Source organism: Manihot esculenta, chromosome 7 (assembly GCF_001659605.2).
Source record: "Manihot esculenta cultivar AM560-2 chromosome 7, M.esculenta_v8, whole genome shotgun sequence".
Lineage (NCBI taxonomy): Eukaryota > Viridiplantae > Streptophyta > Magnoliopsida > Malpighiales > Euphorbiaceae > Manihot > Manihot esculenta.
Window position 1 is genome coordinate 4,521,656 of NC_035167.2, and position 27,033 is coordinate 4,548,688.

The window sequence follows — 27,033 nt, forward strand, 5'->3', positions numbered from 1 at the left end:
CATCATATCATAACATATGAGGACTAAAGGATCATTCAACATTCATCCGCATCATCAACATATTATGCAATGCAACATATTCGTGAGTTCTAATGCAAGCACCCTATTATATCTCATGGCATTCATGATGCGTGAATCATGCTAAAACTGGTTTATTTATTTAAAAGCATAAGAGTTATTCCACTCACCTCTGGCTGAAGCTCTACTGACTCAGAAGCAGCTGAACTCACTGCTGAGGTCCTCGGTTCCTCGGGTCCGAACCTACACAGGTGGACTCAAATGAGGGACCAAACAACTAGAACATAACTCTAAAAACATCCCCCAAAAACCCCCTAGAACATCATGAAACAACCATAGAAAAACATGCAAAAGAGGGCTGGACAGGGCACTTTCAGCTGCAGGTTCGGCGGCCGAAAGTCCCTCCAGAGCCGAAAGTCAGGCAGGTTCGGCGGCACCTTCGGCGGCCGAAACTCCCAGACAGAGGCGAAACTCATGCATGTTCAGCGGCACTTTCGGCGGCCGAAACTCCCAGACATAGGCGAAAGTCCTCTTTCGGGGGCAAGCTTCGGCAGCCGAATGCTGCCTCCACAAGAGGGTTCGGCGGCCGAAAGTCCTTTCGGCTGCCGAACCTGGTTTCTCCCAAAGGGCAGAAACTTGGTTCAAACATGCACAAATGCCTCTTAACTCATACCATCATGCATTTAGCTCAACCAAAACATGCATACAAGCTCCTAGGGGTCTCAAACTACCTTAAACCCCAACTACAACACATCAAACATACATTTACAAGCCACATTGCTCAAAAACTCATCAAAAACCCATAAACTCAACATAAGCTTACTCATGCATTTTCTACCCCATGAACTTGCATAAAACTTGTTTAAAACATAATGTAAGCTAGAGATCGACTCTTACCTCTTGAAGATCGAGAGTAGAGGCGATCTAACTTAGAGTTGGGAGAGATTTAGCTCCTTGGGTCTCCAAGTTCAAAACTTGCTCAAAACTTGAAAATCTTCAAAAGAAAGCAAAAACTTGTGAAAATCTTGAAAGATTTGAAGGAAGAACTCAAAGATTGGTGAGGGACGGCAGAGAACTCACCTTGGCCGACAATGGGGAGAAAAGCTCGCCCATTTTCGGCTAAGGGACCCTTTTATAGTGGCTGGCCAGGCCACGTTCGGGGGCCGAACGTGCCTCCGCATGCATGCCATGTTCGGCGGCCGAACTTGAGGTTCAGCGGCCGAACCTGGACTTCCCTCACTTATGCCTTCGGGGGCTTAAGGCACACCCGAAATGCCTGCATGTTCGGCGGCCGAACTTGAGGTTCGGCGGCCGAACCTGGGTTTTCCTCCAAGGTTATTTTCATGCAAAAACTCATTTTCTTTCATGCTTAAAACATAAAACACATTAAAACATTTTATGAAAACATGGTTTTACCCTTCTAGAGGTCTCCGACATCCGAGATTCCACCGGACGGTAGGAATTCCGATACCGGAGTCTAGCCAGGTATTACAGCCCTGTTCAGCCTTCCTTTGCATGATTTGTATGATTGTTTTGAGGTGTTTTAGGGGGTTTTTGGGGAGTATTTTTAGAGTCATGTTCATGTGTGTTAGGTCCCTCATTTGAGTCCACCTGTGTAGGTTCGGACCCGAGGAACCGAGGACCCCAGCAGTGAGACAGCTGCTTCAGTGTCTTGTCAGAGCTAGCCAGAGGTGAGTAGAATAAACCTTATGTTTTAAACTAATGCAAGTTTTAGCATGAGTCATGCATCACGAATGCCATGAGATATTCTAGGTTGTTTGCATTAGAATTCATAAATATGTTGCATTGAATTTTATGATGTTGATGTGGATGGTTATTGGATGATCTATTAGTCCTCATATGTTATGATGTGATGATGATATGTTATGGTATGGAAGTCCAGGTCGAGGCCCATTCTACGCTCCTGGCACTATGTTAAGAGAAAGACCAGGTCGAGGCCCATTCTACGCCCCTGGCACTATTGGAATGTTATGTTATGTTATGTTATGTTATGTTATGTTATGTTATGTTATGTTATGTTATGTTATGTTAAGAGAAAGACCAGGTCAAGGCCCATTCTACGCCCCTGGCACTATTGGACATGTAGAGGACTATTAGTGACGATACCATCCTTGATGTGATTTGTTTGTGATGTGATGCATTCCATTATAGCATATGTTTTAAATGTTTTACTATTCTGCTCACTGGGCTCTAGTAGCTCACCCCACTCCCTTTATCCCCCAGGTTTGCAGGTACAGGGTAGACCAGGAGGTCAGCAAGAGTAAAGATGAGTTTATGCAATAGTTTAGACGTGGACATGATAAATTGTAATGTAAAAGTATTGTGTAGTTATGTAATGTAACGATGATATTGAGGTTTAGAATTTGTGCTTGACCCTAGTATGTTGTTAATCCCCTTCTGTATACATGATCTTTATGTTATGATGTCTTATTATGTTTTGATAGACCAATCTTAATGTATGTTATGATACCCCATTGGAGCATTTGATGAGGGCTCCAGTGTGTGGTTTATGTTATGTTATGTGCATGCACAGGTTAAGCTTGGATGAAGAAAAGAAAAAGTTTACAGGGTTATGAGTATGTACGATCATGTATGGGATTTGACAGGTATACAGATTGTATGTTAGGCTTGCTACGGGTCCCGGTGGCCTTAAGCCGATCTGGATCCTAACGCCGATAGCGGTCCGGTTTCCGGGTCGTTACATTGACCCAACTGGAGCATTTGATGAGGGCTCCAGTAAGGGGTTTTTATGTTTATAGTTTCTGTATGGTACCAGAGTAGGTATCACTTTCAGAGTGCATACAGAGCATGCTCAGGTTAAGCCTGGTATATAGAGAAAAGTTCAAAATTTTTATGGAAATGTATAATCATGTATGGGATTTATCAGGTACACAGAGTTCACAGTAGGCTTGCTACGGGTCCCGGCGGCCTTAAGCCGATCTGGATCCTAGCGCCGGTAGCGGTCCGATTTCCGGGCTGTTACAGGAGTTCGGTGGCGTTGAAGCCTTTGGCTACAGGGGGTATGTTCAATGGAGTATTGAGACCCCTCTGCTGCAGCATTTGCCCCAGCCAGTGGGCAATGCTCTATAGCTGAAGAGCCATGGTTTGCAGCTCTTGGTCAGATAAAGTTGTTTTGGGTTGATTCCCTGCCGAGCTCAGCGAGGGATTGAACAGTACTGGTGGTGTGTTTGATGGGGTTGTAGAACTAGAAAATGAGAACTGCTAACCTTCTTGAGCAGAGCTCAGGTCGTTTAGGATGTTGTTAGTATGGTTTTCGTTGTGGTTTGCCATGTGGATCTCAGTGGGTGTTATGAAAATGGAATTCCGGTGGTAAAAATATCTCCTTCGTTCCTACAGATGGCGCCAATTGATGTTTTGAGATCCAGAAAATAGGGTTTACAGTATAAGTGTAAGCTTTTTCTGGGAAGATCATGTCTCCCCTTTTTATTCCTTTTTTCCTTGTCCTCTAGTGATGTATAATCGCCACCCTGCTACAGTGCCACCCGTCTCTGTTACTTAGACTCATATGTACAGGCGTACCAGCATACCCTTCTCTGTCAGGTTACCATATAATTCTCCTCGGCGTGCATACTGATAGGACTGCGAGGTAGCTGGGCCTGCTCTCCTACCTTCCATTATGTCACCGGGCTAGACTCTCATCTGGTGGACCTGAGCATGGGGTCAGTCCGGCCTACTTTAGTCACAGGCTAGATGGCGCGATATTGGGCCGGTCTGCTCAGAGGTGTCTAATGAGTTTTTGGTCTATATCCTTCTCTAGAGTCCGGACTCAGTCCGAGTGTCAGAAGTTCGACAATTATCAAAAAGTAATGTATCTCTTATAAGAGTTTTAATCTTGATTCTATACACAGCTTGTAACAAGAAGCATTTTTCTAAGAATAGAATGCAAATAAATATTTATAAAATCATTAGTGTTTTCAATTTTTTTAAATGAAGTTTGCTTAATTAAAAATTTAAAAATTTTTAATTCCAAACAAGAGAATTAATAAAAAAATATCTCTTTTGGTAATTAGAGCAAATGGTCAAATTACTAGTCTTATCATGTCCTTCCATACAAGCAAACTTAGTCATCAAAAAATCTTCCAGAAGCATTTTTAAAGAGTTAGTAGATCTCTTCTGCAACCTAACTCTCGGTTTGTAACTAAAATTTTGTAAGAATTAAATTAAATTAATTTCTTTTTTAACAATAATTGTTTTTTAAAAAGAAATAATTTAATTTTTTTAAATTAAAAAATTTAACTTATAAGTGAAATTAAAATTATGGATGATTTTATAAGAATGAATTTTAAATTTTTTTTCTTATAAAATAAATTATGCCAATAGTTTTTAGAGTCATATCATTTATTAATAAGCATATCATCAATATATTTTCAAAGGTTTATTCCTTTTAAATTTTATCATAAACCAACCTTGTTGGCTTAGCCTGTGCTAAGTTACTTTCATATTCTCATTGCGAGCTTGAATTCCTTAGTTGCTTGTTGCTTTAGTTGGTATCATATCCTGAGTTTTACTTTCACTACAATGCCTAACATTGAGGATGGTCATGGTAGTGACAACCAATCTCGCGACGGTGATTAGGGGTTGCAGGCTATTTAAACTTTCGAGCAATTGATGAATAATAGACATCAATTGGCCAGCAATTCCGAGATCTAACACAGCTTGTTGAGTAAAAAAGCACATAAAAAAAATTACTTTTTTCAATCATTAGGCCTAATTTTTTAAACTTACACAAGATGAAATTAATAAAATTAATTCTTTTCTTAATCTAGTATGTTGATCCTACTTTGATCACAAACCAACGTCTAGGGATGTAAACGGGTAGAGTACCCGCGAAAATTAAACTATCCGAATCCGAACCTGATTTATATTAGTAATATTCGAATCTATTTCGAACCCGATTAAAAATTAATTTAAACTATCCGAATCCGTCCAAAACCCGATTATTATTATCCGAATAAAATCCGAACTCGTTTAATCTTATATATTTTAATTAATAATTTATATAAAAAATATTTTTTATTAATAATTTTCATTTAAAAAATTTAATATTTCTAAAAAATATTTAAATTTAAATTTTTAAATAAAAATATATAAAAAAATTTATAAATATTATTATAAAATATATTTTTTATATTAAATTAATTATTTATATAAACGGGTTCTGGTACTGCATACCCAGTACATAAAACTCGAATCCGATCCGAACCCGTAACGGGTATTATTTTTAAAACCCAAATCCATCCCAAACTTAATTAGAACTACCCAAATTCGTTCTATTAGAATTCGGTCGGATCGGATATCCGAAAATACCACTTCCGTTGACATCCCTACCCACGTCTGCTCTTTAAGTCACCTATGATTCAGTTGACTTCCAGTTAATTAAGAGCTCAACACATCCTTATGTTAATATCGTTAGAGCGTAAATATATAGTTAGAAAAATAATTATGTTAATGATATTTATTTTTATTAATCCAATCACTTGGTTATAAAATAAAGTATATTAGTTAGGATCACAAGAGCAGACGCAGCAACCAAGAACTCGAAGAAAACGAGAACCAAGAAATCAGAGAAAACAGAGCAGAGGCATCAAGAACCAAGAATTCAAAGTAGAAAGAGCAGACGGAGCGAACTCAAAGAAGATGTTCGATCTTCTTCCTAAAGACTTGCTTATAGAAGTGCTATCAAGCTCTCCAGTGAAATTACTCCTGAAGTGCAGGTGCGTTTGTAAAGCTTGGGACTCTATAATCACAGATCCTTTATTCATATCAAAGCACCTTAAGAAAAGCACAGAAAGAAACCGATTTATCATGTATTGTGCTGACGGAGGGACTGAACATTATTTGCTATACACAAAAGAGTCTTTCCCTGGAAAACCTGTTGAGGAATTCGATTGCCCATGGACGAGCTTGAGCCATCTTGTTAATATAGTGGGTTCTTGTAATGGGGTTTTATGCCTATCTGATGATATTCGTGGCGTGTACCCTAATAGAGTTGCTTTATGGAACCCCAGCGTTCGAAAGATTGTTACAATACCTTGTCCTGAAGTTAAGCTTAATGCAGATGGAGAATTCTGTTATTACTCACTTGGGTTTGGTTTTGATTCCAAATCTGATGATTATAAATTTGTGAGAATAGTGTATATGGCAGATAATGTCCGCATTTTTAGTCCCCCTTTGGTTGAGATATACAGTTCGAAAAACAGGTATTGGAGAAATGATGTTGAATATGATCTGAAATCTTCCATCCGACCGTTCACAAGCGCTGCTTTTGTGAATGGAGCTTGTCATTGGGTTGCCTCTAAGCCGGGGAACGGGGGTGGTGAACAGGAAGTTATTGTGTCGTTTGATTTGGGAGAGGAAGTTTTTAGGGAAATGGAGATACCAAATTGCTTGGTTAACAAATATGTCTTCATGGATGTTGCAGTATTTGATGGGTCACTTTTACTGGTTGCTTTTGTTAAAGAGATTGGGCTTGAACGTTCGTTTTCAGTTTGGAGGATCGCTGAAAATGGTGTTTCAGGGTCATGGACCTGGACCAAACTTTTTAGTACTTCACATCTGGAAGGAATAGGAAGGTTTGTTGCATTTAGGCAAAATGAGGAGGTTCTGTTGGAAAGAATAAGTGGACTGCTAGTTCTGTACGACTTTAAAACAGAAGAAATCTCTGACACAGGGATTTCAGGCAAAGCCGACTACTCCTATTTTGATATTTTTGTGGATAGTCTAGTTTTAATGGCCAAATTGGAGGTGGATGCATCTAGCTCTAGTTCACGGATGGTAATTGACAAAGCAAGTGGACAATCAAAAGAAGCATAGGGCAGCAACTCGGTCTTTAAGATCAATATTGAACTATGAGTTTGCTCTGCTTGTGCTAGCATTAAAACCAAAACAAAAAAAAAATCAATATTGAAAAGCAATATATTGATGTCAGTCAGTTCGTGAATCCTGAGATTGCACTTTGTTCTTACATGACTTATCCATATAGCTAAAGATCATGTTCTTCCTTCCTGCCTGCTCACTGTTCTCCCTTCTGCAAGTCATCATGAATTTATCCACATTTATATTCTGATATGAGAATTCACCAAAATTCTTTGCAACAGCTTATAAATCCCAGAACAGCTAAGTTCGTGCTTATCTCATTCTGCCTACAACTATTCTGCAAAACTCAAACCTGCTATATTTGAATCTATATCCCCACTTTCCTTCCGGTAGCCATATTTGAATCTATATCCATCTCCTTTTCTCGTAATCATATACGAAGGTAATGGACTAGCTATCTGCGGGATATGAGCGTTAGTGTTAAGATTAAATGGTGGCCTTTTGGTGTTAACAGTCAGCAAATTCTGAATATTTGCTACTAAGAGACTGCGATGGCGATGGCAAAAGCCCTGAGATTTTGATTATTTTCCTTTTTAAATATGTTAATGTGTGCTAGTTATTGGTAACCTTATTATTCCTCTTGCCAATTTTATGATATGCAAAAGCTGGCCTTATTGAAAGAAGTTAAAACTGGATTTCAATTTTGGAATTAATGCTAGGAGTTTGTTCGATAAAATGCGTGAGAAACTTTACATTTTGCTCATTGGGTATCCCTAAGGAACTCTAGTGCATCAAATGAAATTTATCTTCATTCAGTATGCAATTTCTTATTTTCTCAGTCGGTTGTTCTTATTAGACATGGTGAAGATTTTTGGGTTGCTCGGTTTTTCTTAAATCAGGGGAAACTTTTTCTAAAATTTAAGAAACAATAATACAAATACAAATTAAATTGAAATTCATTTATTCATACAAGCAATAATTCTCATTAATTAGCTTTTGCCAATATTGAAATTTTTTTAGCACCAATGGAATTCACTTGGTGCATCTTTTGTTAGATAATTCTAATTTTATTCATATTTTAGTTAAACACAAATAAGGGTATGAGTTTATTTCTCTAATTATTAACTCTAATTAGTTAACAAGTATGTAGGGATGGCAACGGATCGGGTATTTTCGGGTACCCGATCCGACCGAACCCTAATAGAATGGATTTAGATAGTTATAATCGGGTTTAGGACGGGTTCGGGTTTTAAAAATAATATCCGTTGTGGGTTCGGATCGGATTCGGGTTTTATGTACAGGGTACCTACCACCCGAACCCGTTTATATAAATAATTAATTTAATATAAAAAATATATTTTATAATAATATTAATAAATTTTTTTATATATTTTTATTTAAATTTTAAATTTAAATATTTTTTAGAAATATTAGATTTTTTAAATGAAAATTATTAATGAGAAATATTTTTTATATAAATTATTAATTAAAATATATAAAATTAAACGGGTTTGGGTTTTATTCGGGTAATAATAATTGGGTTTGGTACGGATTCGGATAGTTTAAATTAATTTTTAATCGGATTCGGGGATTCGGATATTACTAATATAAATCGGGTTCGGATTCGGATAGTTTAATTTTCGTGGGTACCCTATCCGTTTACATCCCTACAAGTATGTTAGTCTTTTTTACATTTAAATAATTTAATCTTCTTTAATTAAATAGACTTGCAGTTGAGAAGGATAACCAACTACTAGATTAGGGGAAGAAAAGATTCCTTCCGTCCAAAGTGGCAGAGAGAAATCGACTGAGAGATAGAGCTTGCAGTTGAGTGTCTGTTCGAGCTCCTTCGACTTGTATCCTTCGAGTTTTGAAGGTTTCTGGAGAAGTTCTGATTGCAGCCTTCTAATCTGGCTTGACGGAGAAGATGGATGAAGGCAGTCGGCGATTGTTGGGTGATCTGGATGAGTTTTCAGAGTCTTCCACGGGTTGGCAAAGGATGGTTTCTTAGAGTTGGGCTTTTTAGTTTTGGGCTTGTTTATAAGGATTTGCTAGCTCACCGTTTTCTATTCGGGTCCTTTATGGGTCTACATCCTTGTACTTGCCCTTCAGAACTTTGTTTTAATGCATTCTGAGTAGGGATGGTAGACGGGCGGGTTTTTATGGGTACCCGATCCGCCCAAACCCTATTAGGACGGATTTGAGTTTTTACAAAATGGATTTGGGCAGATTCGGGTTTGAAAAATTTTACCCGTCTCGGATTCGGGTAGAATTCGGGATTAGGTGATCGGATACCCGTTACCCGAACCCGATTAACTATACTAACAAAATTAACCCTAATCCCTCATTTATTTTTTCATTTTACTCTTTTCTCTCTTCGTCTACGTCTCTCTCTCTCCCTCGCTTCCCTTCCCATAGTTCTCAGTCGCACCTCTCCCCTACTTCACTGACTACTGCCGGCAGCCCAGTCGTCACCGGCGACGTCTTCTTTCTCTCCCCAGTCGACGATAAATCTTCTCTCTCCCCCGTCAGCAATATCTCCTTCTCTCTCTCCAGCGGCGACATCTCCGACTTTCCAGTTGAAGACAACTCTTCCCTCTGCCCGGTCGGCGTCGGCGATATCTCCTTCTCTCTCCCCAGTCGGGTGAAATCTACTCTTTTCGATTTAGGCTTCTCTCCCCACACTTCATTGACGCCAGAGACAACTCTTTTCTCCTCAATCGGTGACATCTACTTTGACTATAACTCTCTTCAGGTTTCAAGATTTTTTATGTGTATATTCTTAAAGAATTTTATAATTTATGAACTATTAATCTGATTATTTGGATATGTTAAAAAATCTAATTATTTGCTATTTGATTAATATAATACTGTTGATTTTTAAAATTTACGGACAATTAATCTAATTATTTGATTATAAATCATTATTTGCTGGGTTGCTGAGTTGCTTGTTATTGTCATTGAACATTTCTCCTCCTACTGGTTTGTGCAACTGTTAGATAATTTATTTGGTTTTGTTATTGAATTGAATTAAAAAAATTATTTGTTGAATTGCTGAGTTGCTGGTTTGTATCGGGTTAGGGTATTGTGCGGGTATTGTTCGGGTATTGTTAAACGGGTTTGGGACGGGTTCGGATAGTAAAATTAAAATATTAAACGGGTTTGGGACGGGTTCAAGAATTGTATATATAATCGGGTTCGAGTTTGGGTACTCTCAATTTTGCGGGTACCCTACCCGTTTACATCCCTAATTTTGAGCATTGATTAAAAAAAAAATCGTCTTATATAAACTCCATATTACAAAATGAAAAGGATAATTTTTACCTAATTTTTAATTTTTTAAATAAATAAAATAATAATTTCAACATTGAACATAAAATTCCCAACATAAAAATGTAATAAGTCAGTGGTTAAAAAGTTTAAAAGAGAAAAGAGGTACAAAAAGTAGGTTTAAGATAATGATTGAAAATTGTTGTTTTACATATCTCAACGGATTCCATTGTTTTTCTTTTTAAAAAATAAAATTATTAATTGTATTAATAAAATTTTATTAAATAAAATCAAATGTGATTCTAAAACAGAAAGACAATCATATCTAATTTTAAGTCTAATCATTAAAATTTAAGTCTAAATTTATTTTAAAGTGAAATTCATAATTAATTTCATCACATGAGAAATGAAATTGAATTTAGAAATGATTGTTATGATTTCTTATAAAAAAATTAAAAAAATTATAAAAACATTAATTAATAAAAAAATTATAGTACAACTTTAATTAATAAGATTATATTAAATTTAATTAATTTTATAATATTAAATAAATCAATATCTTCTTATTATATTTATTTTTATATTCAATAATTATTATACAATAATTTTTTTAAATAAAAAATTAATAGGAGATATTGGGGCTTGAGGGGCTCATCATCCTCTTAGGCTCCAATGGAGCTCCGCCTCTGGTTGGGGATATATAATTACCACCTAGTATTTTACTTTTCAGTTTTATGGTTATTGACAAATATTAAAGACATAATTTATACTTTATTGTAGAAATTGCAATTTATATATTTAAAACTGGTAAAATAACACATTTTTCTTTTCTTTTTATATTAGTACATCTTATTCTGATTATGTATTATATAAAGGACATTCAACAATTATTATATCTTAAGCCAATTTCCCGTAAAATTTTAAAATTTCACGTGATTTGGTAATTTAATCTAATATTTTAACTTTGATAAATTAATTTAAAATTAAAATTTTTATAAATATTTTATTTTAATTTAAAGAGTGTATGATTACTGATTTGATGTGATATATGTCATCCTTAAATATTAAAGTGAATCTCACTTTAACACATAGATAACTATGGTTACCTATGGTTATGTATGTATACATAGTTAGCTATTAGTTATTGTAATTATGTTAATAACTAATCATGTTAAAAAAAATAACAAGATTGAGAAAAATTAGTTAAGTTTAAATTTAAAAAAAAACCTTAAAAAAATAACTAAAAATTCTTCTGAAGAATAAAATTAAGAATTAGACGCTCTTCATATGTCCATTTTATGTTAAATATACTGATTCAATTCACTTCGCAATAACTTCGCAATATTAAGGCAACTTAATTCTAACTAACTAAAAGCCATGTTTACCAGTTATTAAACTGTAATTAATCATTTCAATAATCGATGCATAAATCATGGCCGGAGTGAAGTTATATTGTGATTAGTTAGAATTTATAAGAAAGAAATCGTGAAGTTATGTTGTGGTTAGTTAGAATTTATAAGAAAGAAATCGTGAGATAGTGGTGGGTGTCCACGACAGCTATTCCGACACTTTAAGTCAGTATGCTGAAAAATAGAGAGGATGCAATGAACTGCTTAGAACTTGAGTAATAGTAGAAAATAGCGTACATTTGTCTTTATAATTCTTTGCCTTTTATATTATAAGAAAGTGGAAATAAATATAATCTTTCTTGATTATCCAATATTGATATGTCCAGCAACTTAACAAGGGATATCACCAGCTAATAAGTTGATAATTCTGCGATTATAGGTATAATAGAAATACGATGGGCTGTACCTGTTAATGGTAATTTCATGCTAAGTCTCGCCTACTCAAAGAAAGGATAAGTCTTGATGATGCACCAAGTGTTATGGTGTTCAAATCTTTCTTCCTTCGGGATGGACTGTATTTCCCAAGTTCCAGATCCTTGCCACGTGGATCTATCTCGTGGTAACAGTTTATGGCTTACTTTAGGTGGTTGTTATGTAACGTCAGAGGCCTCCCGCTGGTCTTTGATTCTTCAGATTTGAATGTGATGTTTTATCTTTTTTATTACGTGGCAGAATTTGATTGTTTGTATCGTTTTGCCTTCCCTTGGTCATAATGGTGGCCTTATTCTTTGGTCCATATTAAAGACTTTGCCAGCTATGCCATTGTATAAGAATCATCCTTTCTCTTTTATGTTTGCGACTACCATCTTCGGAAGATATGGAATGGGAAACTTTCTTTCTTTATTTCAAGGATACCCAGATCTATATGAAGGATACCATCATGATTTATGAAGGGCAACTGAAGGTGAGTTTTTGTGAAGGTACGGGCATACTGCTGAAGGTTGCATTGACTCGACTATAATGCCTCTTTAGTATCACAATCCTTTGACCTTTATGAAGGTGCATGACTGTGCGGTTGTCGAAACCGGTCAAAATAATCTTTTTGGCTATCCACAATTTTACAACTGTAAATAGTGGTAAAATGATTGAATCCATAGGGAATTGATACTCACTTATTTTTCTTATCAAGACCAAATAAATAAACTGAAAATAAAATAAAAGGGGGTTTTGAGATTGATGAACTAAACTAAAAGTAAAAGCTATAACGTAAAGCAAATAATAAAGTAAAGAGAATTCAATAATGAGAAAAGTCTAGTTGAAAAATTGGATCCACTTCAGTTGTTGGGATTGATCATTGACACTTACATTCTTTTATTTGACTCAATAAATTAGTTATGGGGGTGGAAGACATTTCTCACCACCATATCCCTTCTTAAGCATAGATTAACTAGGAAATATTCTCTAATTAATCACTGATCAACAAGTTGCCAAAGAACATCCTTGGAGTTTTACATTCATTCAACTGTCAATTGCATTAAGAAATAGAGAGATATAATTCTAGCTACCCGAACGTAGGGTGATATTACTAGATTATGCAATCTCCTTGATTTTTACACCAAGAGTTACTTGTGTTTGAATAATTCAAGCAATTACGGATTTAAACTATCCAAACTAACAAATTATCACTTCACAATCAAGAATCAATGGGCCCTATTGATCTAAACAACAAAGCAACAATAGAATTAAGCATGAAATTGCATAAATATTAATAAATAAAAAAAGAACATAATAAGTTCAGATCTCCCAATCCATAAACAAATTGAAGTTTCACCTAATCTTCAACTAGAAAAAGGGGTTTCAACCACTCATAGCTGAAACTAACATAAAAATCAAAGAAAGAAAGCAAGAATGGCCAATCGGCCGGCTGGAGGTGTGTGCGCGGTTGCTGTACTGAATTCCGAAGATGATGTTCTCTTTGTTGCTGGTTTGGCCCTCTATATATAGCTGACTATACTGCCCTAAGTTTCCTTGATTTGATGAAGTTCTTTTCCTATTTGGAGTTGGATTCTTTGAAGACAATTAAATCTTCTTGAGATTTGGCTTCCTTGATAGGCGGAATAGGGTGCTGAGTTGTCTTGAAGAGTTGCTGAATTGTCTTCATGTGTTTGGGGAAGGATAGACTTCTTGAAGGTTTGAATTTTAAGTTTCCCGCATTTCTGCTGTCGCAAGTTTTGTTTGCCCGACTTGGTTGAGCAAACAGCCGATTCAAACAGTTTGTTTTAGTGCTGTCCATCACTCTACTTCTGTTCTGCAGGGTATGTTTGCCTAGTTTGCTTGAGCAAACAATCTGGTCAAACAGCAAGTCTGCGCTATTCACATCCTTCTCCCATTTCAGCTGTAGCTTGGTTTGGGCAAACCAGGCTTGGTCTCTTCTACTTTCTTTGGACAGTTTTAAGGTCATTTTTCAACAAATCATCCTTTTACACCATTTTCTCCAAAATAAGATAAAGGTCACAAAATTAGGTACAAAATGTGCAATTCAACATTAATAACAACATGAAAAATAGGACTAATTTTGGCTTGATCAGTGCGATTTGATACGAGTAAGGAATTGACACGATACTTCAAAAATTTAAAATGAAAAACTCCAAATCATGACAAATCAAGCTACCATCGCTTAATTCAAGACTTATGAGATGAGAACTATATTTGGAAAGTATGGAAGAATAAGGAAATAAGCAACACACTCTTCAACACATGTAGACACGCAACACAATTTCATATCGTATGATGCATGTATGGCCAAATTGCATTTAGACCAATTTTATTATTTTGGTATTTTAGTATTTTGTGATATTTATTTTAAATTAATTTTGCCTATATTATAAGTCAAATTTATGCAACCCATTTAGGAAGGAGATTTCTCCAAGATAATTTAGGAAAATGATATTTAATGTAATTTAGGTTTGACTATTTGACTAGATATCCTTCCTATATAGTAATTAACCTTCCTACAATAGAATTAGGGTTTGGAGACTATAAAAACACCCTTAAAGTGACAGTCGCAATTAGCAATGAATAAAGATGATGTTATGAACAATATTTTATTTTTTTCTCCATTATTTAGTAACTTATCAAGGTTTAACCTTATTTATGGCGTTCTATCCCCTTAACTGAGGCCTGATCCCTAACCAGCTGCTTCTCCGAAATGTTCATTTGTTGAAAGACTCGGTAAGGCAGCAGATTTACCTTACTCCCATCATCCACCAAGACTTTGCGAACCCGAAAGTTGTGAATGACAGCCTCAATGATCAAGGCGTTGTCATGAGGCATCTGAACTCCATGGGCATCTTCTGGAGAGAAAGAGATGGTCAACGAGGAGTGTTCTACTATCTGCATGACTTCATTGCTGCTTCCTTCTCTACTTTTGTTCCTCTTCTTTCCTCTCATGCTCATCCATCCTCCTGTTCCTCTCACGATCATGTTGATCGTCCCACTGGAGCCGTCATTCACGGCTCTTGCCTCCTGCCTGTGAGGTCTCTCTGCCACCGCATTCTGTTGAGGTCTCTCCCCCTCTGATTTTTTCACGAAGTTCTTGAGATGCCCTCTCTTAATGAGTCTTTCTATCTCATTTATCAGCTGGTAGCAACTATTGATGTCGTGGCCATGTGTTCAATGATATTGGCAGTATTTGTCTGGATCTCTTCGGCAGGCCTCGGCTTTCATGGATTTAGACCACTGTAGAAAATCTTTGTCCTTTATAGCCACAAACACCTCGACTCTAGATACATTTAAAAGAGTGATTACCTCAGGGATCTGGGCTGATACAAACTCTGTTTTTTCCTTTCCCATGATTGTTTGTGCATCTTTGGCTCTCGGTTTTGTCTTCTCTCTTGCCTTTCAGGCCGTCTATCCTCCACTGCCTTTCCCCTGTCCCCTATTTCTCTAGCGAACCTACTCGTGGTCAAGGCGTCATCTTGCCTGATGTACTTCTCAATCCGTTTCATCAGTTCAGCCAGGGTAATGGGCAGCTTCATACATAATGTGCCAAAAAATCAAGAGATGTGGTCCTTTTCTGCATGGCTTCCACTACCCTTGCCTTGTCTAGTTCAGGGATTTGCAGGGTCTCCGAGTTGAATTTGGCTACATATTCTCTTAGAGACTCATTCCTTCTCTGTCGGACTGTCTCCAAGTAACTCGTTTTCCTTTCCGCCAAGACTCCCGCAATGAATCCACTGATAAAGATGTTCGCCAGGTCCGTGAAGCCTTTAATGTTTCCTGCTTCTAGGCTGTTAAACCACACTCGAGCTGGTCCTGTGAGGGTGGTAGGAAAGACTTTGCACATCAGGGCGTCCGAATGAGTCTGGAGCTCCATAAACGTCTTATAATTCAGGATGTGTTCTTGGGGGTTTCCCGTGCCGTCATAGGCTGCCATCGGCAGCATCATAAACTTCTTTGGAATGGTCTCTTGCTGCACTCATCTTAAGAACGGGGAGGATGTAGGCAACAGGGTGTGACCGTTGTCTTGTGCCCCTAGTTTAGCTAGGAGATGTTCCTTCAACCTTTCCAGCTTTTGGTCTACATCCGTTTCTTCATGCTTCGGCCTCTTTTCTAGGCGGTATCCTCTCTCCAACTCTTCACTCTCCGACCTTCTCATTGGCTTGGTGGAATAGCTCTCAACTTTATCGTTTTTTTATGAGCTCTTTTACCATCCGGCCTCTTGCTCTAGCCACAGACTCATTTTCCCTACCGGCCTTTCCACTTCTTTTGACCGTCCTTCGGTTGCTTTGTTGCAGCACTTGATGGTTTAAGGTGAGTTGGGGTTCGTTGGCATTGAAGCCTTCGGTCACGGTATATTCAGCTAGGTATTAAGACCCCTCTGCTGCAGCATTGCCCCGCCAGTGGGCAGTGTTTTGGAATTGGAAAGCCATGTTTTGCAGCTCTTAGTCAAATAGGATGGTTCTGGGTGCGTTCCCTGCCGAGCTTGGCGAGGGGTTAAACAATACGGGTGGTTAGTTTGATGGAGTTATGGGGCTGGAGAATGAGAATTGCGGACCTTCATGAGTGGAACTCAAGTCGTTTGGGATATTGGTGGTATGGTTTTCATTGTAATTGGTCATGTGAATCTCAATGGGTGTTATGAGAATGGAAACTCCAATAACGGAAAGATCTCCTTCGTTCCCCACAAACGGCGCCAATTAATGATCTGATATCCAGAAGAAGATAGGGTTTTGGTCTATGTGAGTGAGTTTAGTCTGAATGGTTCACGCCTTTCTCGTTTATTTCTTTTTCCCTTATTCTCTAGTGATACATAACCGTCACTCTGTTATAGTGCTATCTGTCGCTATCATACAGAGCCATACGTAAGAGCGTACTTGCCTTCTCACCATCGTCAGGCGGCCATTTAATTCCCTTTCAGTGCTCATGCTGATAGGGCCGTGGCATAGCTGAGCCTGCTCCCCTACTCCTCCATCATGTTAGATGAGCTGAATCCCTCTTTGATCAGCTCGAGTCCCGGTCAGTCCGACTTGCTCAATTGTGAACTGGGTTACGCGCTAATGGGCCAACTTGCACAGTGAACTCTGATGGGTTTGGGCCTCCCTCTCCAGTAAGGACCGAGTGTCAGTGGCCCAACGGTCATAATTAAGAATGGTACTTAAATTTTAAATTGGATAATAACTTTTAGTAAAAGTGGATAATAATTCTAAAAATTAATAGAAATCAAACATATAAAATAAAAATTATAAATTATTAAAGTAATAATTTGATAATTATATAATTAATTTTATAATTAAAGGAAAATCAAAATATAAATAATTTGATAATATAAAATTATTAGATAATGTGGTGTTCTTTTAGTTATTAATAATTATATTAAATTTTAAATTGAAAATTTAATATTTATTATAAGTAAATATTTAAAATTTTGTTTATATACATTAATAAAAAATCAAAATTAAGATAATATTATTGAAATAAATTTATTATTTATAATATTAAATTATTATATACAAGTTTTAAATGAAAAAAAAATATTGCACAATAATAAGTGATAATCGATAATAAGTGATAATTCAGTTCAATCGTATGATGATGACAATTCAATTTTTTAATGGAAATATTAAAATAGTTATTATAATATAAATTATTAGTGAGATGCTTAAGTTTATATATATATATATATATATTAGTCTTTTGGTTAGTAAAAATATATTTAAACTTTAAAGTGGATAATAATTTTTATTAAAATGGATAATAATTCAAAAGATTAGTACAAGTTAAACTTATAAAATAAAAATTATAAATTATTAAAGTGATAAATCATAATATCATAAATCAATTTTAAACATTAGCAATTTTAACTAAAAACCAATAAAACTCTAATTTAAGTAGAATAACATTCTCTACTCTTATAAAATTACAAAAATTCACTATATAAATATTAAAATATTTAATGTTGATAATATTAAAAAATAGAATAATATGATGTTTATTAAAGATAATTAACTTATCATCCGATTTATTAAAAGATAATAATAAAATATCAAATACCTTAAACAATAAATTTATTAAACAATAAAATTATTTTATTTATAAAAAATGACTTGCATTATTTTGATTATATCTACATATCACAGTTCGAATATTAAAATTCTTACTATTTAAGTCTTACCTTAGATAGTATGCAGAAAATGATCCAAAATCTCATGGTGCACTGTAACTTTTAAGTCTTACCTTAGAGAACACTAATAAAAGGCCATCGATTGGAATCCAATTTTACATAGAAGGAAAATGAAAAAGAATATATATTAAAATCAGTAGCAATATAGGAACCTATGCAAACACTTAAGCCAACTAAAAATGAGATTGGAACCTGCAAATCACACGTTCTAAAATAGCAACAAAATTCTACACAATCAAACCACCTTCCTTAGCTAATTGCAATGCCAACAAAGTAAAATTTTCACAGTTCTAGCATAAACATATTTGTGGCCACTGAATAGAGAACCGGATCTCCTGAATCAAAAAGATATATGCTATTTGGATCATGCTCAGCACATGTTTCAGCCTTCAGAGGGTAGTGGATGATAGCAGAGCAGCATTTGGACCTACTGATGAAATTATAGGGAAACTTAACCCTCAAAAATACTTCGATTAAAACAAATGAAAATAAAGCGAGAATAAAATGAATTGAACTAAGACTTGAAGCAAGAGCTGGCTAATCTTCTGCATAATCATACCAAAATATTGAACTAAGACATAAAACAAAAACCATGGAAACATTAACATGTACCAAAATGATATCCCAACTTTTAAATGAATTCCAATTTGGTTAGCGATAGCCCCGCAATGGATCAACTGCTGTGCCTGATCTTGCATCAGACCCATGCTTGTGCAATGGTTCATTTTATTTCACCATCCCCTTCTTCATACATATTCTGTAAGTTATTCACAACCAACACAAATTCATTAAAACTCCACATACATGATTTAGGAATGACCCTGCCACCTAAAAACTCTCACCAAAGTGGAGAAGATCCATTGTTCACACAAATCCATGATTCAAGCAATAAAACCTATTACATCATCTGTGTCTTCCATTTATGCTTATCTTCAACTATTGGCAGTAATAACAAGGTCAAAACTCTGTTGGATATTTTATATTTATCTATTCAAGTTCCTCAGCTTCAGTTTCTCTATTAACTCACATCCAAAAGCTTCTGATTAACATTTCCTTCCAATTCCTAACTTTTCATCATCTAGCACTCCGGAACTAAGTAATTTAATGTAATAACTCAACTGCAGACAAATTATGCAAATTTCAAATCAAACAAGACAACCACCAACATTTGCATCTATATTATGACATGCCCCTTTTGCTCAGCACATATAAATGTACCTACCAAACCTTAATAGAGAACTGCAGAACTAATAGGTAAAATGAATTGAACTACAAGATACCAAGCATTTAAAGTCAGAAGAAAGAAAAATGTAGACATGTAATCCTATCCTCAATTAAGTACCATGGCAATGCAAGAAATCAACAGGCATATCCAGCAATATCATATAAACAAAAGTAGAAGTTACATTAATCAGAATTCAGTACAGCATAGTGATGTGTGTAGTCCCATCAACTCATAGCTAAAAATAACTTTTACGTCATGAATTAGCAGATAACTTGCATATCTTCAAAGAGTAAGAATGATAAAGATCATTCTTACACCAAATCTTCGAATAATGATAAGAACGATGATAAGGATGACAAAAATCTTCAAAGAATGAAGAGAACCAAAGAAGATAAAATGATTATGCCAGAAATTCAGAATATCCTACAACAAATTCTTTGCTTGTTAGTAAAATTAATTACCTTGACTTTGTCATTATCCTGATCCCAACTGAAAGATCCAAGCGTCACATAATTCAGAGCAGGGGTAGAAGGCACCTTAACTCCAGTTGCAATAGGAGTTGAAGTTGAAGTATGCACGGGCATGCAAACAGGCACCTTCAACAACTAAAAATGGGAAATAAATAGCCATTTAGCAGTTAATCTTCAATCCCTCCTATGCAAAGTCATTGCCAAATATGAATCAAGAATTGGTTAATCTTCACCAAAACTATTAAATTATGCAAAAAAAAAAAAAAAAATTGCAAGCGCTAGTTAAGGTGAAATTCAATAACTATGGCCTAAAATTTTGGTTTAGAAAACCAAATAAGAACTTGTTAAGTTCAGGATACTAGGACATTGATTTTGGCATTTATTCAAACACCTAAATTTAACTAGCAATCCAATGCTTATCCAAAAGAAGGGCGGACAAATTAACATAAAGTGATGAATTAGCTATGAACCTGGTGCTCCTCTTTGATAATGTGGATCAGACGATTCTCGTTTTCTTTCCGGAGCCATTGACGCCATCTCTGCAACCTCTAGACTAGAGAGAGGCGAGCTGCAGAAATATGTTTAGATCGGGATGTGCAGCAGAGCACGACTCTAGAGGGAGGCGAGCTGCAGATCAACGGGATGAGCTATCGCGGGATGAACCAGCGACGCCTGTCGTATCCGTGTTTCTTGATCAACGTTTCTAGAGCGGCGTCTGTCATGCACTATGATCACGTTTCTTGAGCAGCGAGAGGCAGTGGCGTTCTCTGGCAGAAAGGGAGCGGCGGCTTGATGGAGGATAGACGCGAGTTTATTTTAGGATAATAATTTATTTTTTAACATAAATTAGCACCATTTTTTTTTTTTTGAAAATTAGAATAATAGTTTTAAATATTTTTAATTTTATTTTATATAAATATTATATTTTAATTATTAATAATGATATTCAAATTTTAATATAAATAAAATTGAACTAATAAACCAATCAAACTGTAGTTTAAGTGTAGTAAAATTCATTCTCTTATCATATCTTATTCCCGCTGAACATCACTTCAAGATCTTTATTAATCGTCTTTTAATTTCCTTTTTCCTCAGAAGAAAAAACATACACAGATTTTTTTTTTTAATTTGTCACTTCTCGTTTGAGTTACGATTAATTAGCAAATTGATCAAGCATGGATAAAGAATATGATGTGATAGTTCTTGGTACTGGTCTCAAGGAATGCATTCTGAGTGGCCTTCTCTCTGTCGATGGACTCAAGGTAAATCTTCCTTTCATAGTTAATTATTAATTTTACAATCAGACTGCGGTGGGTTTTGGAAGTATATTATTTTTTTAATGCTTAAAAAAAATCATTAATTTATTTTATTTAAGTTATCGTTGTATATAAACTATTTACGTCCTTGGTGTGGATGGAAGAAGCAGGTTATAAGTCTCTCCTCCTTCTTTTCCTTTCCTTGCATTGAAAACCATTTTAGGCTGTCATTGCACTTCCTCATCTACATGCATAAAACTTTGTTTTCTTCAACTCCTCATGAGCCTTAGTACCCAGATTGAGATTTTCAGTATGACATATGCAAAAGGAAAGCAGCGTCCATTCCTTGTCATATTTTATAGAAATTATTCCATCCATAATAATGGGACCCACATTATTCAGTATTTAGTATTTAGTAAATCTTCATCTGAAATAGGTGTTGCATATGGATAAAAATGACTATTATGGAGGAGAATCAACCTCTCTCAATCTTAATCAGGTGATTCCTCTCATACCCCTAATGTGGAATTCTTTTATTTATTATATTCTTATCATTTTATTTTTGTTTATTTGATTTTCTATTTCCTTTTCTAACTTTCTTTCTAATTGAAGCTTTGGAAGCGATTTAGGGGAAGTGATGGGAAGCCTCCAGAAAGCCTGGGTATAAGTAAGGAATATAATGTTGATATGATACCTAAGGTATGCATTGAGTACATGATATTGCCATTTTGGTGATATTTAGATCTCCCATTTCCTTGCTTCTATTTGTTTTCCTTATTGAAACTGGAAATCTGAACATAGGAGGGCACCACAAAATTTATATATTAGTTAGTCTGCAAAATAAATTTATTAATGAATAGCTACGAGTCTGACAGAGATCATCGCCCTCTCAAATTTTAATTTTTAATAAATCCCCTCTTTAATTTCACAAATGCACCAATAATTCAAACAATTTTTCTAATGTTTTCTCCCTTTTGCTTTGGCAGTTCATCATTGCCAATGGAAATTTAGTTCGAGTTCTTATCCACACTGATGTTACCAAATATCTTAACTTGAAAGCTGTTGATGGTAGCTTTGTGTACAATAAAGGAAAGGTATGAATATAATGCACTTTTAATTTATAGGGTACAAAAAGAAATATATATTCTTTTGATCAAGATTCTAGGACAAGTAATTATAAATTTCAGATCTACAAAGTCCCAGCAAATGATGTTGAAGCATTCAATTCACCCCTGCTGGGATTTTTTGAGAAGTTTCGAGCTCGAAATTTCTTCACTTATATTCGAGACTATGAAGAAAATGATCCAAAATCTCATAATGGCCGAGACTTGACAAAAGTTACAGCAAGGGAGATTATTTCGTACGAGCTTTATTTGCATACCTCTCTGTCACTTTCTGCAATTGGGTAGTGATTGATGTTTGCTATTATCTTTTGAATGTAGAGAAAATGGGCTAAAAGATGATACAATTGACTTTATTGGTCATGCATTGGCACTCCACCTAGATGATAGTTACTTGGATCAACCAGCTCTGGACTTTGTGAAGAGAATGAAGGTGTGTATTTGAACTTTTAACCATTCTCATATATATTGAATATTATCATTCTTCTCTTAATATGAATAAAGAATGAAAAATTATCTATGAACTTTCGTTTCCTATTGATTCTTAAAAGGTTTTCAATAGAAGATATCACACAACTTTGTTAAGTAGATGTTATAAATGATTTTCTAACTATACTTTGTTATTTGTTTTTATAAATGAAGCTCTATGCAGAATCGTTAGCCCGTTTTCAAGGAGGATCACCTTATATCTATCCAATGTATGGCCTTGGAGAACTGCCTCAGGTTTGTTACCATCTGCATATTTTATTTATTTATTTTAGTAGATTTAGTTAGAAGACTATCTTGTTTTGACATGGTGTTTTTGGCAGGCATTTGCGCGCTTAAGTGCAGTATATGGTGGAACTTACATGCTAAACAAGTCAGAATGCAAGGTAAATCTACATAATACTGTTGTGACTAGAAAGTTATACTTTTTTCGGATGGCAATTGAAAAAATTTATAACTGAATGGGCTCTCTATTCATATGGAAAATCATAAGCTGAATTTTGAACTCATACAATCACCGACCTGCTAAAAATTTGTAAATAATTTATATCGATAATAGCTTGATGAACATCACAGCTTGTATGAGCCTAATAGAGATAAATTTCACTAGTATTGTCTTCATAATTATGTCATATTTGCTTCTGCTAATGTTTGTGTCTTTTTTCTGGATGACAGGTAGAGTTTGATGCAGATGGGAAAGCCATTGGTGTGACTTCAGAAGGAGAGACTGCTAAATGCAAGAAAATTGTTTGTGATCCATCATATTTGCCTGACAAGGTAAATCTTAAATTGCTTTATTACACTAGTTGATGTGCTGAAACAACATAAATGTATATAAATTCTCTCTGATCTGTCCTTCCTTCAACACATAAAACAGGTTAAGAAGGTTGGAAAGGTCGCTCGCGCTATATGTATAATGAGCCATCCTATTCCAAACACTAGTGATTCTCACTCAGCCCAGCTTATTCTGCCACAGAAGCAACTAGGTCGTAAATCAGATATGTATGCGAAGAAAACTACTCTTTCTCTTTTTTTGCTATCTTCAATTCATTTTCTTGCTTGTGTATCTCCTATGCATATTGGCTTTTTAAAAACAGGAGGTAAGTCTGAGACATTCTAGACATTCTGCAGGTATCTTTTCTGTTGTTCTTATTCCCACAATGTTGCTCCAAGGGGAAAATATATTGCTTTCGTTTCAACTGAAGCGGAGACTGACAATCCTGAGGTAGAATTGAAGCCAGGAATTCACTTGCTTGGCGTTGTAGATGAAATATTCTATGACACTTATGATAGATATGTGCCGACAAACCATTATGAAGTTGATCACTGCTTCATATCTACGGTAAGTAGAAATAGACAGACACAACATTTGCACTATCATTTACCTTTTGATAGCTATTCTTGTTGGGAATATGCAACGGTTAGAGTATGAACATTGGAAACAGACCTATCGATTGAAAATTTTAAATTGGATATGGTATTAAGTTCATGAGGAATGCAAATCGCATAAATCTAAGCAGCTATAATTGGAGATACTATTATTTCTTGCATAGAAATAAGGACCTATAATTGAAGATACTATTATTTCTTGCATAGAAGTTTCTACGAAGATTGGAAAATGCTCTATTGAATTTTAAATTGGATAAGGTATTAAGTCCATAGTAATGCAAATCAAAGTGCATAAATCTAAGGAGCTATAATTGGCGATATTATTATTTCTTGCATAGAAGTTTCTACGAAGATTGGTAAATGCTCTATTGAGTGCAGCTAGAACTATTAATTTATATAATTGGAATGGAAATAACCTAACTAATTTATATAATTGGAATGGGAATAACCAGTTAGGTTGACAACCATGTTCTATCACTTTTGTTCTAGTCAGGGTTGTGTATGCAGATAAACTAGCTAAAATAAAATGGAATACTTTAGGGTTGTGCAATCGGTCGGTTCGGTTCCGAATCGAACCGAACCGTAAAAACCGAAAACCGAAGTATAAAAATATTAAAAACTGAAAAAACCGATTATAAAAATATAACCGAACTGAATCGAACCGATAAAAATCGGTTTGGTTCGATTCAAATCGAAATCTGTAATTTTTTTTAATTTTCTGCTTTTAATTTCAGTAGAATAATTTAATAAATATTTCACATAAATTTATCAATAAATATTGTTTGAATACATAATAATAATACTTAAAAAATCCATAAAAATCCATATAAAATTTAAAAATATATATAAAATCAGTATTTCTATGTATAAAATCGGTTTTTCGGTTTTTCGATTATTTAACACGTTTAAACCGAACCGAACCGAAAACCGAATAAATTGAAAAATATTAACCGAACCTTCCGATTAATTGAACCATTAAACCGAAATTGATCGGTTCGATTCGGTTTTTCGGTTCAGACCGATTTATGCTCTCCCCTAGAACACTTAGTGCAAAACTAGACATTTTAATATATAGTTTTGAAATTATGTTTTGCAGAGTTATGATGCAACTACCCATTTTGAGACCACGGTAGATGATGTGATTGAAATGTACACTAAAATTACTGGAAAGGTAAACTTTAAGCTTTTTGATAAAGATTTTTCTGATAGAACTAATCTATTAATCAATAGATATCCATAGAAAAGATTTGCTGCAGAAAATTTCCTGGTTACTAACTATTTTCCTTGTTGTATGTTTCAGATTCTTGATCTGTCTGTGGACCTGAGTTCTGCAAGTGTTTCTGCTGATGAAAAATAATTTTTTTTTTTTTCATTTTCTTTTTATTCTCATTAGTTAATGCAATAGTGATTGTGGTTTCTGCTTATCAAAAATATATTTTTTTTTCAATTTCTTTTTGTTCTCATTGGTTAATGCAATAGTGATTGTGGTTTTGGATCCTATAATAGTGCATTTTGGAAGAAAAAAAAATAGTATTTTAAATGTACTAAAAGAAATTTTTTAAAGGTAACTGTTTAAATATTTTATAATTTTTAGAAATAAAACACATGAACTTTAATTTTGTTTAATTTTTAATTTTAATATTTTTCCTCAATTAATTATTTAAAAATTCATGTCTTTCGGTTTCATTTTGCAAGAAACTGCATATCTACAAGTATTAACCACATGCTTTTTTGATAAAATTTCACTACAAAAAATCAAAACAATATCATTCATTTTCAGGATAATAAATCCTAGCAATATTGTTTTAAACGGTTGTAAAATACATTTAAATTTGCAAAGAGGAAAACTTTCAATCACAAAAATACTATTTTAAGTAAATTTAATAAGATAATATGATATTAATTTTTTCTATTTAACTTCAAATATTTGATAACTTGTGCCTTCTATCTCCAACCTCTATTTTGTCAGACTCCACCATTAAATCTTAAGTTAATAGAAAAAAAAGATGAAAAATGATGAAAAATAATAAATTAAAAATATAAATCTTTATAAGATTAGTTAAGATTTTTAGTTTTTATGAATTTTTTAGCTAATATATTGTTGAGTCCCACATCGGTTGTAGAAAGGGGTAATGTACCCCTTATATGGGTCATAGACACTCCTCCCTCTTGAGCTAGCTTTTGGGTGAGTTAGGCCTGACCCAAAATTAATAATGTGCCACGCAGTAAAAATTCTGAGCGTGAGGGGGTGTGTTGAATCCCACATCGATTGTAAAAAGGGGTAATGTACCCCTTATATGGGCGCACTCCTAGCTCTTGAGCTAACTTTTGGGGTGAGTTAGGCCTGGCCCAAAATTAATAATATATTGAATTTATTTTTTAATTTAAAAATATATTTATAATAATAAATTGTAATATTTTAATCTTAATCAAAACCAAATACTGTAGCTTCATACACATATTTTTTTCCTAAAGAATTTAGTAAAACATATATTAACATACATAATAATTAAATTTAAGAATATTTTTTCTCTCTAAACTATTTTTATTGTTAGTTAAATCATTAAATTACAAGAGAATACAAAATCTTCGTTGTTCTAAAAACTAAAAAAAAGAGTATTTTTATTCCATCTCTCCTTACATGGTTGACAGTTATAAATGATTGATAAATATTTAAAAAAAAATTTATCCACAGTTGATATCGACAAAAATATTATCCACGTTAAAGTGCATATAATTTATTTAGTTTTTATATAACTCTTCAGATACAAAAAATCATTAGGAACCATTTAAATTTTTTAATAGAAACATTATTTATATCATTAAGAATTATAGATTATAAAGAGCATACATTGGTTAAAAAAATAATAAAACTAGTTTAAATATTTAAATCTTGTTATTACATTGAA

At 34.5% G+C, this 27,033-nt stretch overlaps 3 protein-coding genes and 1 long non-coding RNA gene across 5 annotated transcripts; 2 read left to right on the top strand and 2 right to left on the bottom strand.

Moving 5' to 3' along the window:
* Positions 1 to 5,697: 5,697 nt before the first annotated feature.
* On the top strand, positions 5,698 to 6,873 carry LOC110619608 (F-box/kelch-repeat protein At3g23880). Its single transcript, XM_021763118.1, has one exon. It carries the CDS (start codon positions 5,698 to 5,700, stop codon positions 6,871 to 6,873), a length of 1,176 nt encoding a protein of 391 aa, XP_021618810.1.
* A 7,769-nt stretch (positions 6,874 to 14,642) lies between these two features.
* Positions 14,643 to 15,930, bottom strand: LOC110619606. The gene is made up of 3 exons (XM_021763116.1): positions 15,589 to 15,930; positions 15,303 to 15,526; positions 14,643 to 15,144 (listed from the first exon to the last, which is right to left on the bottom strand). The coding sequence occupies exons 1-3, from the start codon at positions 15,928 to 15,930 to the stop codon at positions 14,643 to 14,645; spliced, it is 1,068 nt and encodes a 355-aa protein (XP_021618808.1).
* Positions 15,931 to 18,285: 2,355 nt separating this feature from the next.
* LOC110619123 lies at positions 18,286 to 20,670 on the bottom strand. 2 transcript variants are annotated; one of them, XR_002488594.1, is made up of 3 exons: positions 20,343 to 20,670; positions 19,864 to 20,007; positions 18,286 to 18,934 (listed from the first exon to the last, which is right to left on the bottom strand). It is a non-coding gene; the product is annotated as an uncharacterized LOC110619123 (long non-coding RNA). The 2 variants fall into 2 exon arrangements; XR_006351187.1 differs by having other exon boundaries at positions 18,286 to 20,007.
* A 377-nt stretch (positions 20,671 to 21,047) lies between these two features.
* Positions 21,048 to 25,481, top strand: LOC110619780 (guanosine nucleotide diphosphate dissociation inhibitor At5g09550). The gene is made up of 13 exons (XM_021763330.1): positions 21,048 to 21,134; positions 21,565 to 21,627; positions 21,741 to 21,827; positions 22,115 to 22,222; positions 22,316 to 22,488; positions 22,571 to 22,682; positions 22,892 to 22,972; positions 23,059 to 23,121; positions 23,411 to 23,512; positions 23,613 to 23,737; positions 23,867 to 24,077; positions 25,221 to 25,295; positions 25,425 to 25,481. Exons 1-13 carry the CDS (start codon positions 21,048 to 21,050, stop codon positions 25,479 to 25,481), a joined length of 1,344 nt encoding a protein of 447 aa, XP_021619022.1.
* Positions 25,482 to 27,033: the final 1,552 nt, after the last annotated feature.

Coding starts and splice junctions, on each gene's coding strand:
- LOC110619608 (XM_021763118.1), top strand. CDS start 5,698: ATGTTCGATCTTCTTCCTAAAGACTTGCTTATAGAAGTGCTATCAAGC.
- LOC110619606 (XM_021763116.1), bottom strand. CDS start 15,930: ATGGCAGCCTATGACGGCACGGGAAACCCCCAAGAACACATCCTGAAT. Junction 15,527..15,588: donor CTGAACTAGACAAGGCAAGG/GTAGTGGAAGCC, acceptor TTATGTATGAAG/CTGCCCATTACCCTGGCTGA. Junction 15,145..15,302: donor TATCAGCCCAGATCCCTGAG/GTAATCACTCTT, acceptor CGACATCAATAG/TTGCTACCAGCTGATAAATG.
- LOC110619780 (XM_021763330.1), top strand. CDS start 21,048: ATGGATAAAGAATATGATGTGATAGTTCTTGGTACTGGTCTCAAGGAA. Junction 21,628..21,740: donor CCTCTCTCAATCTTAATCAG/GTGATTCCTCTC, acceptor TTCTAATTGAAG/CTTTGGAAGCGATTTAGGGG. Junction 24,078..25,220: donor ATCACTGCTTCATATCTACG/GTAAGTAGAAAT, acceptor TATGTTTTGCAG/AGTTATGATGCAACTACCCA.